Source organism: Corvus moneduloides, chromosome 2, assembly GCF_009650955.1.
Source record: "Corvus moneduloides isolate bCorMon1 chromosome 2, bCorMon1.pri, whole genome shotgun sequence".
Taxonomy (NCBI): domain Eukaryota; kingdom Metazoa; phylum Chordata; class Aves; order Passeriformes; family Corvidae; genus Corvus; species Corvus moneduloides.
Window position 1 is genome coordinate 96,229,389 of NC_045477.1, and position 13,424 is coordinate 96,242,812.

Below are 13,424 nucleotides of genomic sequence, written 5' to 3' on the forward strand. Positions count from 1 at the left end.
ATCAGAAAAATAAATCGTGGGTCAAGATAAAGGCGGTTTATTAAAGCAAAAGCAAAGTCCACACATGGAACCAAAGGAAACAAAAAGATCCCATCAGTAGGTAGTATCTGGCCACTTCCTGAGAAGTGGGGCTTCAGCATGCACAGAGGTTGCTCCAGAAGGCATGTCATAAGTAAGGAATGCCCCCTTCCCCTCTCACGCTGCCTTTGCCCTCCTCTTTTCTCTTTGCTTGTATTGCTGAGCAAATACCATATGGTATGAGAGTCAGTTTTGGTCAACTGTCCTGGCTGTGTCCCCTCCCAAGATCTTGCCCAACCCCAGCCTGCTGGTGTGGGGGAATGTTGGAGAGACAGTGTTCACACTGCCAGCACTGCTTAGCAGTAGCCAAGGACAGGTGTTTCCAGCTACCGATACAAAGCACAGCACTTTGAGGGCTGCTGCAAAGAAAATGAGCTCTGTCTCAGCCAGACCCAGTACACCCAATCATTAACGTATTTGGAATTGTAACAGTGTGTCTGATACACGGAATATATATATGTGTGTGGTGTATTATATATATGCCAATCTTGTTTGCCTCACCTCTTTTACAAAAATCTTAAGGCCTGAGGAGAGGAGGTGAAATGTTCTACTGATCATTGTTCTTGTCATATACAAACATTCATAGATGTACCAAAGGCTGACTTTTAAATGTCAGGGGTGAAAAAAGTTGAGGTTAGTATGCTTCTCAGGGCATAAGAGTGAGAGGAACTGCTAAAGATGTTATGCAGTAATTTCAGACAGTTTACTTGTGTCAGAAGAACTTCAGTTTCAGTTTACTTTTACGCTCTTATAGTGTTGGGTTTTTTTCCATATTCCAGTACTTTTGTGGATTCTGTTCATTACTTTTACTGTTAGTAGATTTGAGGAACAAAATTTTGCAACTGAGTGGGTCCTTACCTAACCACTTACATTCTGTTAGCAAATTGCTTAGTTTAACCTATGCTAGAAACTTAACAAGTAACTGAAATGAAGTTGTAGGTAATTCTTAGGATAAACTGTATAATTCTAAATAATTTATGTTATATTTCATGTTGTTTACATGATGGAGAAATTATTTTTCTTCAGATGAGCTCAGTGGCCTCAGTTGCAGTCTAGTTGGTTTAGTCAGCTCTCTACAGGGGAAGAAATAGTTTGCTTCTAAATTCCACAGTTGCGAGAGTTAACAGCTTGTTGTGAACCTGACAGTAGAAAATCAACTCCACAAATATATTTTATCTCTTTTCTCTTATTACATTCTGCTAATATACTTGTTTAAAAGTGTATACATAATGGTGTATAAATTGGTATAGCTATATTTTTACTATAGCTATCTCATTGGTTCCTGTCTTGTTTCGTGATCAGATAGGAGGAGTGTCAGTTCAGTTATATCCTTTTCAATTTCTTTTTGGTTCTCCATACCCATTACCAATCCATGCTTGTTTTCTGGAGGATGCCCATCTTTCCCTTACTGCAAAGATTGACTGATACAAGCAAAATCAAGGGAGCAAGTCCTGCAGTGGTTTTTTTAGTCATGGTGCTCTTTTCCTTGAATCTGAGGCTTCAGATGAGTGCCATAACATTCAACTTGATCCTTCTTTTGGTATTTGAATCTAATGAGTGATCTATAAAGACATCTTTCTTGCTTCTCATTGAGAAAAAGGGTAAGAGACCTATTCCTGCTCATTTAATAGGGAAGAAGGACTTCAGTACCACAGCTTTTTAAGGTTTCCTTACTTTAATTAAGGAAAGCAGGCTACCAGGCCATGGTGTTTGGTTTTTAGTCCCATCTCAAAGCTATGAACCCTTCTGAAGACAGATCTAAAACAAAATCTTCTCTGATGGCATTGTCATGGAAAGTAGGTTTATTATCTTGTTAAATGCCAAATGGCTTGGTGATAGATTTCTACAAATGCAGAGTGCTCTGACTGCCTTTGAAATTTTGAGAACAAAGCATATTAACTGCTACATGCTGATGTTTCAGTTTAGTCAAATGGCATATAATGTATATATTGCTTAACAACGCTCTTACCATTTCCCATTAAAATTACTATTAAAATTAATGTTTGATAATTAAAGTAATAGTTACTTCTAATCATCCAGATTGTTATCGTAAGAACCAGTGGCTTCCTACTCCAAAGCTTTCTCCCTAAGACTTTTGCTGACAAATTTCTTTTCTCAGCAGATCTTGTTTCTAGGACAGTAGGTGCAACACACTGTTCAAGAGAATTCCTGGATACCAGACTTGAAACATTTTCTGGAAACAATCTAGTGATAAGTAGCATGACCACATCAAGAAATTTGCTCTGTGGGTGTTGAAAAACATCACATCATTGGTATTAAATCACCTTGTAGCTGAATACTTGTCATATGCAATCTTGTTCAATAGTGTTCTTCTTGTCTTCTCACTTCTCATGCAGCTTACTGTGTTTTTTTTAACTCGTGAATTAGTTAAAGGGTTTCAAATTATGTAGTGAGTTTGTATTCACCTATCAAAAATACCATTGTTAACTGCAGTCTGGTTCATGCTTGATTTGAAATCTGCTGTTGGCAGAGAGCTCCTGCCTCAGTTTCACCTTTTGCACCTTTATTCAAAGACATCATACATCTTAAATTCCTTCTGCAGTGACATCTGACTGCTGTCATGTAGATTAGTAGGCTTCCCTTTCTCAACCTTAAGTTTATTCAATGAAATCAAAACTTACCTGCTCACTGGACATTATGAAACACTGGTCTTTACTTTAAATAAAACTTAAATGTACTTTGTCTTCAAGTTTATTTCTGTTTTGCAGAGAGTATATTTTATATTAGTGTGTACTTATTCACAAATCAAAATGAGAGTGTATTTAAAAAAATCATCTCAAAATGATACTCTCATGTTTACTGTAAGTTTTGGCACATTCTGGTAGGACTTAAGTGTGATTTCTTAACCATATTGATATCACTGAAGATATTTAGTAACTGCAAAAGTGAGCTGTATTTACACATTCACTGAATCTTACTTTAATTTTTTTTTTTTTAAGAAAATATTATGGTCATGCATAACCAAGTCTGTGTCCAGATGCACTTGTCTCATAGGGAAGTTAATGAAGCCAGTGAAGATAAAAGGATTTTCTCCGTAGTAAGAAGCTGTGCTTATTTACATGTAAACTGAAGTCTTCTTACTTTGACTATCTATTGGACACTCTCTCTCTTCCTTTGTGCTGGAATGCTCCCATAACTGATGCTAGGAATTCTACAGCATGCACTGTTCTGTAGGTACTTCTAAAAAGTCAATGGTCAGAATTTGCCAAGGAAACTCAAATCTGCCCCTTTATGGTTCCTCTTGAGTCTTAGCATTTTGAGACTTTACAGACTACGAGCAGTGAAGGCATGGAGTAAAGAATGCTTGTATGCTTAAACAGATTAAAATACAACATTTTCCAGCATATTATCTTTCCTGGTAACTTTGCAGGATTGCAGCTTTTCAAGTGAGTTTATTCTGCAGTACTGAAAAGATAAAAATGTCAAGTTTGTGAATATTGTATTAAGGTAGGATTCCACCTCACCTGTGTGAAAAGCAGATGTGAAATTGTCCTGAGGACTTGTGTTTTGAAGCTATAGGGATAGAAATGATTTACAGCTTATGTGGGTTGAACATTGAAATACAAACCATTTAAAAGGAAATCCTTCTTCTATTATGCTGTCTTACCTTTGTAATTTTTATTCATTCTTCTGAAAACACTGAATAATTGTGTTGGATTAATAGATGTTTTAGTTTAATATTTTAACCACAGATAAGGATCTCTAACTGTGTTAAATGCAGCCTAGATAATGTTAGGACCCACCTATATGTGCTGAAAGCAAGCAAGTACACCAAAACTTTGCACACATTTTTGTTAATTAATTGCAAATTTAGTTTGAATACTTTGATTTTGATGAAATTCATTTAGTATGACGTACCGCTCTCTAATAACAAATAATCTCTGTGTAATTATTTTCTCCCTCTTCTAGTAACAGTCATGTAATACTTAGCTATTCTGAATTTTGGACCCCTGTCTCATCCGCTCCAAAGGAATAAATAGAAGGAGCCATTAAATATACAGTTATGTAGAGCCAAGTAGCCATATTGGAAGTAAAGCTTCACTGTTCATTTAGGGTAATACTGTAGTTCTTAAGCAGCATATAATTTTGAAGGTAGATGTGAATGCTAACTTTTAAAAAGTATTTGATGTTATAAATCAGTATTTGGATATACAGTATTTGGATATACACATCCCCTTTCCAATCAATTTAAGTTATGAAATCTTTAGAATATTAAAGTTTTTCAAATAAGATCTTGTTTGCTCTTATTTACTAAACTTGCATATTTTTAATAAATAGTTTTATACAGTTTTATAGTTTTCCATAAAATAAGTAGGAAAAATATTTTTATACACATTTTGTTTTGTATTTGACTATCAGAACTACTGTACTTTTTAGCCAACTTTTTTAGAGCAATGTCATAATTGAAATAATTCCATAAGGAAAGGCTTTTCTTGGAAGTGAGTAGTAAAAATTGTGTAGTTTGAGTAACATCTAGGCATTGTCAGAGCTCAGACTTTATACACCTGCTCATTTGCAAGCTAATGTTACAGAATTACAGGTGGTGCCAAGTTATGTTTATTTCTGTTAAGGTTTTCTTAGTTTGTCATTCTGTTTGGAACAAAGCTCCTTTGGGTGTGCACTGAGGGAGTTGTGATTCCTTCTGTGATTCTGGTATTTCATTGGGCCTTTTCTGGCTTCTTGAACAAAGTAACCCATAGCAGTGTACAACTTCAATTTAAAATGCTACCTAGGTTATTTGTGATTTTTTTTTTCTCTCTGTCAGGCCTCATTAGAATCAGTCTTTAATGGTAAAACCATGTTGATTGCTCATAGACAAACTGAGTTCAGTCACCACAGCAAAAACTTTCATCCTCTGGTGATCAGATCCATCCTTTGATCCACTTATAATCAGTGATTTTCCAGGAAAAATGTTTGTTGTTTCTTAGTATATCAACTCTATGCTTCTGCTATTCTAGCAAGTAAGATAGTTCTGATTTCCATGTGTTTTATACCTATTGCATTCTAAGTAGGCAGTTCCAGCATGGAATTTCATTGGACTATTCCTACCTTTATGCCATAGTCATTAATTAGTACACCGGATAAGCACAATTGCAAAAATCAGTGTTTAAAACTGAAGTTCGTTTTTAGTGCATTCCTTACACTACACACCTTCCAGCCATTCTACTAACCCCCATTTTCTGCAATATAATATCACGTGTTGCTTTCTCAGATGGTATTGAAGTCTAGATTAGGTATAACTGCTGTAGCCTTTATTTACCAAACAAAAATATCTGACTGTTCTGCCTCAACAACTATAGTTCCTATACACATACTTATAGATAAGCCTATAGTACATTTTATTTTCTTTTTTATTTCTCTGCTTTATTTCCTGAAAATATCTTTAGATTTTTACTGAAGGGCACAAATGTTCGGTTTTCCATTCTTTGGTCCGAATCCAGCAAATACATTGTATCAACTATTCTCACTTTGCAAATTGCTGCTTCCTGACTTGTTTTTTACCAGTTCGGGGTTTTTCACTTAAGTTTTTTTACCCACTAAACAGCGGGTAGAACACCCTTCCACACCTTGAGCAGCCAGTTTTTCAGGAGAATACTGTGGGAAACAGTGACAAAGACTTTACTAAAGTCCAGGTAAACAATATCCACAGTTTTTTCCTCATCCACCAAGCAGGTTACTTTGCTGTGAATGGAGATCAGGTTGGTTAAGCAGGACCTGCCTTTCATTAAACCCATGTTTGTTCTGGCTGGGCCTGATCCCGGTACATGCCATGTGCTGACACTCAGAATGACCTGATCCATGACCTTGCCTGGCACCAAGGTTGGGCTGACAGGACTGTAGTTCCCTGAATAGTCCTTCTGGCCCTTCTTGTAGATAAGCATCACATTTTCCAGCCTCCAGATACCTGAGAATTTCCCCATGAACCAGAACTGCTGGTAAGTGATAGAATGTGGCTTGGTGAACATTTCCCACTGGCTTCCTTGCCACCCTTTGGTGGATCCCATGTGGTCCCATAGGTGTGTGTGTGTCTAGGTGGTGTTTGCATCAGGTCGCTGACCATTTCCCATTGGATTATGGGAACTTCATCCTGCTCCCTGTCTCTGTCCTCCCGCTCAGGGGGCTGGGTGCTTGGAAAACAACTGATCTTGTTATTAAAGACTGAGGCAATGAAGGCATCAGGATGTCTTTTCCTCATCCTTTGTCACTATGTTTCCACGTCACGTCCAGTAAAGGATGGAAATACTCCTTAGCCCTCCTTTTGTTATTAGTGTATCCACAGAAACATTTTTATTATCTATTACACCAATAGCCAGACTAAGTTCTACATGGGCTTTGGCCCTTCTGATTTTTTCCCTGCATAACTGCACAACATTCTTGCAGTCCTCCTGAGCTGCCTTCCACTTCTTCCAAAGGTCATAAACTCTTATTTTTTTTCCTGAGTTCTAGCCAAACCTCTTTGTTCAGCCAGGCCGGTCTGCTTCCCCACCACCTTGTCTTTTGATATATGGGGACAGCCTGCTCCTCTGCCTTTAAGATTTCTTTCTTGAAGAATGTCCAGCCTTCCTGGACTCCTTTTCCCCTCAGGACTGTCTCCCAGGGGACTTTCTCCACCAGTCTCTTATACCGGCTAAAGTCTGCCCCTCTGGAAGTCCCAGTTAGTAGTTCTGCAGGTCCCCTGCCGTACTTCTCCAAGAATAAAAAACTCTTATCATTTTTTGATCTCTGTGCGCAAGACGCCCTTCAGCCATCACATCACCCACAAGTCCTTCTCTGTTCACAAACAGCAGATCCAATGGGGAGACTTCCCTAATTGGCTCCCTCACCATCTGTGTCAGGTAGTTCTCTTCCACACACTCCAGGAGCCTCCTGGACTGTTTCCTCTCTGCAGTGTTGTATTTCCAGCAGGCATCAGCTAAGTTGAAGTTCCCCATGAGAATAACTAGGTATTATGAGACATCTTCCCAGTTTTTATAGACTAGTTCATCTGCCTTTTCATCCTGGTTGGGTGGTCTGTAACAGACCTGCCTTGGCCTTTCCCCTGATTCTTAGCCCCAAACACTCAACCCTGTCAGCACCTTCATCAAGCTCTAGACAGTAAAAAAACCCCCATAAAATACAGGCCTATCCCAATTTTTTTTCTGGATGTAATATCCAGTTGCTATATGAGAATGATACTGGTTTTCTGTACATCCTGTCCCATGTCTGTTTTATGTCTTGCACATCCTAGGAAACTGAAGAGCCATTCAGGTCATACTGAGGTCAACATATAGTGGGTGACCAGCTGAAATTGCCACCTGGGCTCTGTTAACTCAGTGTCACCCATGTAGGCACCTACGCTGTACTCTAACCACTGACACTGAACTGTCCTGGCTACTGATTGCAGGAGAAAATGTTAAATTCAGCAAATGGTTCAAATCTTGTAGGTGGCCCTTATAGGCAGTTGGTTATAACCAAGTGATGTTGGTGTTTCCTTTGAAGTGTTTCTGCTGTGGTGCACAGGTAACTTTTGTGTTTGGTAACTTTTCCACACTCGTAGACACTGCTGCACCATTCACTTGCATTGCTGAGACATGTTCTCCTTTCTCCCAGCAGATCTTCTCACAATTAGAAAATGAGGCAAAACTGTAATCATTAATTTGTTAAAACATGAGCTTAGAGTTGTCATTTTATTTCCTGAAGTGACATAGCTTTAGGTATGACACAGAATTTTCTGGATAACTGTAGCTGGTGAGATTTTATGCTCTGTGTGACTGATTAGTTTGAGGGTAAATTTCAGATGAATTCTGTCAACAATGATAAATTGCTTATTGTTCGTTGCAGTCTACCAATCAAGCTAAGTTAATGCAACTACAGCATGCTCCAATTTTTTAAGGATACCAGGGGAGGCTTTTGCAGTTTATTTTAAATTGTGACAGAGTCCTGTCAGGATGAATTCCAATTAAGTTCTTCTAAAATAGTTAAATAAATGCAAAATCTATGCAGAATCTAAGCCACCAAAATATTTAAAAATGTGAAGCTTATGTTCTTTTAGTTGATCAGCTAGAGATGCATTTAAATGATGTATTTGTTTTGTTCATTTTCTGATTACTTAGAATATAATCTTCAAAAGCTTATCTGAATTGAATATGTAAGCAGTGTACAGAAAGTCCATTTAAACATGGGCTTTTATCAGCTGGCTTTCACGTGATTAACTTCACAAACTTTTAGAAATAATTACCATTTGGCTTTTCTGTTTTATAGGAAAAATCCTCTGTCTTAAAAGTAATGTTGTCTTTTACGTTAATTTGTAAGCTTCAAAGTCAGAACATTCTTACAGAACATATATATGTGTGTGTGTGTGTGTGTGTTGTTTTTTTAATATAATATGTTTAAGGAACAAGTATGAGCAGGGCAGCAAAGAAATATTCAGGTCAGCTAAATATGGTATTTGTTTACCCTGCAGAAAAGGAATTAAAATCATTTTATGGCTATTTAAGGATATTTATAGGAATAAATTGTAGGATTGTGCTATTCATCCAAGCAGTCTTTGTTACCTTTGGATCTCTCATGAATCAGAGCTCAGCTGAGTCAGAAGTCATGTTAAATGAGTTTTCAAAGCCATTTGTTGTCTTAATGGGCAATAGAAAGAAGAAAAACCTTTCTTCTCAATTTGCTTTTTGAATGTCAATGTTCTCACACATTTATTTATTCTTTTCTTCCCTTTCTGATAAGCATCTTTGGTAAGTGAGATACTGTTTCAAGTTTTTGTTGTTAAAACACATTTCATCAGTGGTGCAGTGCAGGTTGATAGGACCAACCATTTCTGTTTCTTGGGAATAGGCAGTCATATGTGGGAACTCTAGCAAATCTTAGAAGAATTCCCATAAAGTTGTAGTCCTGTAGAATTACTGTAAAGTTGCAAACTACATAATTTGTAGTCCTAGATTTTTCTGGCTTTGCAGAAGGTTATCTGTTCCTGCTATTGTACAGAAATTTTACTTCAAACACTCTTTAATGATAGAAATATTTGGTCAGGAAGTATTCTTAAGATGGTAGATTTTGTTCATTGGGCTTTGCTTATTTGCTGTTTCTTTTCATAGTTTTGTCATCTCTTCTTGTGGATTTTAGCAAGTTAGACTCACTTGGGCATTACAGCATCATACCAGAAGTGACATTTTAGTTAATTATTTTTCCAGGTGTAAGACTCTTCTGTATGTACTTGATAACCCCAGAGTTCTGTCACAGAGAGCAGCGGCTCAATAAAGAGCACTGAGTCTTGAGTGTATGTCAGTCACTAAATGTAGCACATGTGGTGAACTCATCTAAGGATTTTCTGTTTGCTGTAATTGACAGATAGCTCTGAGGTTTTCTATATGACAATTTCTGAAAAATAATACCTTCTGCAGTGAAAGTACAGAAATATTGAAAAAAATATTAAAAGTGGTATGCCTTGAAGGCCATAAGCTAGAATAAAATGAAAAATAGTATATTTACTTATCTTTTTTTCACTGATTACTGCTTACTTTTCTACTTTTCTTTCATTCTGGTTTTATATCTATTACTGTTACAATTTAGAGACAGCAAATTGTACAAAGTAGTACTAAAACTGAGAGGACAGCATGTGTAAAACCATAGGTGTATTGAACATGGTAGAAAGAATGCAACAAACATGGAAGATGTAAACAGAAAAGCAGATTAATTTATAATGATTTATTGCCTTGATAATGCACATCTCTTTGAATAATTGTTGTTTTCCATTACTTTGGGTAAAGAACAGAGGACACTTCAGCTATGCAAACCACAAAACATCTGCCTGCCTTTTCCAAACCTTATAGAATGTCAGTTGTTGCTGCTTTTTATTGCTGCAAGGTTGACCTCTTGCTACCAAACTCTGTTATTATCCTGCATCTGTATGGTTTCCATCCACACATTCCATTATGTATGTTGTGGATCCCACCTGTTGAATCCAGCATTTTAAATGCCAAAGCATCTCTGCTGAAAAGAGAGAAAAGACTATGTGTAGCCATAATTTCTCAGATCTGTGCTAAAGGTATTTGCTGTTTCTCAGTCTCTTCATTTGAGGGTATAAACCAGCAAAGGCCCACAAGTCTCATGAGTTCCCTGGATATCAGGGAGGTGGCACTTGGTCATTTGTTGGAATAGGAATAACTGGGTCTTTACTGAATATTCAGTATAAATGCCCAGCTCAGAAAATTAGTTATTTGGGCTCTCAGGCTGACTTGTAATGCCAAGTTGATTTCTTTTTTAAGCCCTATTTCAAACAGTTTTCTGTAGCATTTCTTTGGATTTTTTATCAGTAAGCCTTCTGAAATAAATTAAAACCTTGAATTCACTCCAAGGCTACTTGTTACATTTAATAAGTTGTATGTCCTTGAACATGTCCTTTCCCTTTCCATGAGGAAAGGGAAAATTTTGACTAAACATACATCCAGCACTCTTTGTACTGATAAAAACATCTTGACATCCTATTTATAAATTGCAGTATTCAGGATATGAATTTTTCTTAATGTCTTGCTTATTGGTTTATGCTGTAATTTGCATATTGCCATTTCCTATTAAGTGAAACATGTTAAATATTTTAACATTATGCAATTAAAATATTTTCCTTGTATGCGTACTCTGTTAATGCAAATGCCCTGTGATATATGAAAGTCTGTTAATTTTAAGGAAAAACAAATTGTTACTTCTTTTCTTTACATTTTTGCTATAAATTAATCTGTAATATTAGAACCAAGAATGAGATAACCAGGGAACAGATTTAACCTTGTTTTGAAGTTATTAGATTTTGGGAAACAGGGCAGAGGGAAAGGTTTTTCAGTGTGACATAAAAACTCATCCACTATTTTAAGGGAGGGGCTTTTGTATTTAATTGTTGTACAGATCTTACTTTTGCCTCTTAATTATTATGTTTCCTCTCTTGAAACTGAGTACAGGGACAGTATGTTGATAATGAAAGACAATCAGGTCTCACACGATCTCTTATATGTAATATGCCTGTCCTTGTGATGTGCAGCAGCTTAAAATATTTCTTTCTGAGTCTTTTTGCACAGCTTAATGTTCCCCTCCCACAATCTAAAGGAAAGAATCATGATAAATGAGCATTGAATAAACATTTTCAATGTAAGAATTTTGAGTTTAAAATAGTTCTGTTTCCTGTTTTCCTTTGTTCCCAAGATAATAGACCCTGTTTTGCTCCAAGGATCGGTACTGTCAGAACTCTTAGGAACCTGCACTTTTTCAGTTTTTAGTTTTACCTGAGCTTTGCATCACACCTTCAATAGAAACTGAATTATTTGGTTGTTCTAATTATTGCACAACATGGAGCATTTAAGGCCTTCTAAAAGTATCAACAGCTGTTACATGTATTTTTCCCTGCACTGAACTCTGTGATACAGTTTTTAAATTATTTTCTTTTCCAGGTTCCTTACAGCCTTTCCTGGAAGCCTGCAGTAATGAATCCTTCTTCCGGACTTGCTCTGTATTGCTTCGAAGTTCTAAGCTAGATATTCCGGTTTTGGAAAAGCTCTGTGTTATACTGCAAAAGCTCTCCAGAATAAAGTAATCCTTTACTACCTTTATTCTGTTAGCTATTATTAGGTCAATGAACTTGGTGACCTTTATCTTTTTTCTTTTCCAAAAGCTCATCTTTGTTTTTCTGTTTATTCCTTCTACTGTATACAGTCCTGGACTTCTAATGTTAACAGTTAAATTTAAACTATTTCTGTCATAGAGGTTTAAGACAAGCCTCTAAATTAGTGCATAAATCTAGTTCAATTTACAGAGTGCAAACTGGAAAAAAGCCTCACTATGTAGACTTAAAGAGGAATTATTCCTTATGTCTTCAGATGACAAAAATGCTTAGAATTCTTAGAAGAGAATCCTAGACTTTCAGTTTTACTCAGACACTTAGTAGTAATCTCCTTTGAAAATTTAGTCTTATCTTTGACTTGCATTCAAGTTTCATCAGTTTTCATTTTCTTCAAAAAAATAAATTTAAGGTTTTGAGCCAATTAAGCCCTTTTGGGAATGTTCATCTTTTTAGATTGTGTTCCTATTGCTTACTGATGATTGGTTTATTGTAACGAAAGTCATCATATCAACACTAATGTACTGCTGAGCTTCACTGACATTGCTCAATGGGGCTGTTTTGTTTAGGAAAGGAGGTACCTAAGCTGAGTAGTTTTTTACATTGGACTTAAAGCTGTTGACAAAACTGAGGTTTTCATTTTTTCAAAGGAGTAAAATTGAACTCTAGGAAAAAATTCCTATAAAATAATCTAATATAAATTATTACTGGAATTTACTAGTCAAAGTAAAATTGGCTCATAAATCCTATTTTTTTTAAATTTATTGTCTCTGAAATCTTATTTCACATGAGTGAAAAGCCCTGTTACAGCCTTTGCTTGAGCTTTCATTATACTATGTGTACATATCACTTACTCAAGAAAAATGATAATTTTTCTCACCATGCATTGATAACATTGTGCTTAGAAACATATATGCAACATAGAAGAATTACATGAAATCCTCAAAATAATGCACATTTTTCTTCATCAAAAATGTATTTTCTGTAGCATCTTTAGTGTTTATATGAAACCCCTCAGTTTTCAACTGACAATTATTTTATTCAAAACCTTTTGCAGAAGCAATAAGAAGATGTTTGAATTGTTTGCTCTTCATCAAATGCTCCAAGAACTGCGTAGAACTATAAATCCAGATTACACCTTCCTTTGTATAAACCTCAATTCAATTCTGCTGAATTTGGAATGGTTGAAGAGTAGCTCTCTTGCCTCCAGTCTAAGCACAAGCCACTAGCACTAGCTTTCACTCTAATTATTGTTCTGTATAATTTAAACCAACTGCCTATGTTACTTGAAATTTGGAATTTGGGGTTTTTTTACTGATTTGTATAAATACATTAAGCAGCACCTCAGTACCGTGTAATTCGCTGTGTATTGTGTGGATTCTCACTGATATTTCAGTCATTCATAAAAAGGAAAATGAACAACTTTGTAATATGCTAGATGGCTTTCTTCAATACTTTCTTAAGAAGTGAAATAATGCTGCTGTTGTGAATGACTCATGCAATCTAAGCAATTGAGTCCTTAGAACAAGCAGATCAGAAATAGCAGCCTTTCATTACATGTATGAATCTCAGTTACTTTTGACTCTTCAGAGAGTTTTATAAAATCATTATTTTATGGTTGATAAGTAGCAGACAGGTATTTTAGCAGATTGTCTTTTGATAATCTTATAGTTTCAATGATTAAAACCAGATTTTTCTTTAACATAACTAGATGTATTGAATGAGAAATTTTGTTGTT

The 13,424-nt window shown here is 36.1% G+C and overlaps 1 protein-coding gene across 1 annotated transcript in view; it reads left to right on the top strand.

The window, feature by feature from the left end:
- The window catches only part of CCDC138 (coiled-coil domain containing 138), a 28,022-nt gene extending 14,989 nt beyond the window's left edge, over positions 1-13,033 (top strand). Inside the window, exons 10-11 of the mRNA XM_032100456.1 lie at positions 11,520-11,658; positions 12,744-13,033. Of these exons, the coding sequence (XP_031956347.1) occupies positions 11,520-11,658; positions 12,744-12,915 (311 nt within the window). The 3' untranslated portion in view covers positions 12,916-13,033. The remainder of the gene's footprint in view (positions 1-11,519; positions 11,659-12,743) is intronic.
- Positions 13,034-13,424: the final 391 nt, after the last annotated feature.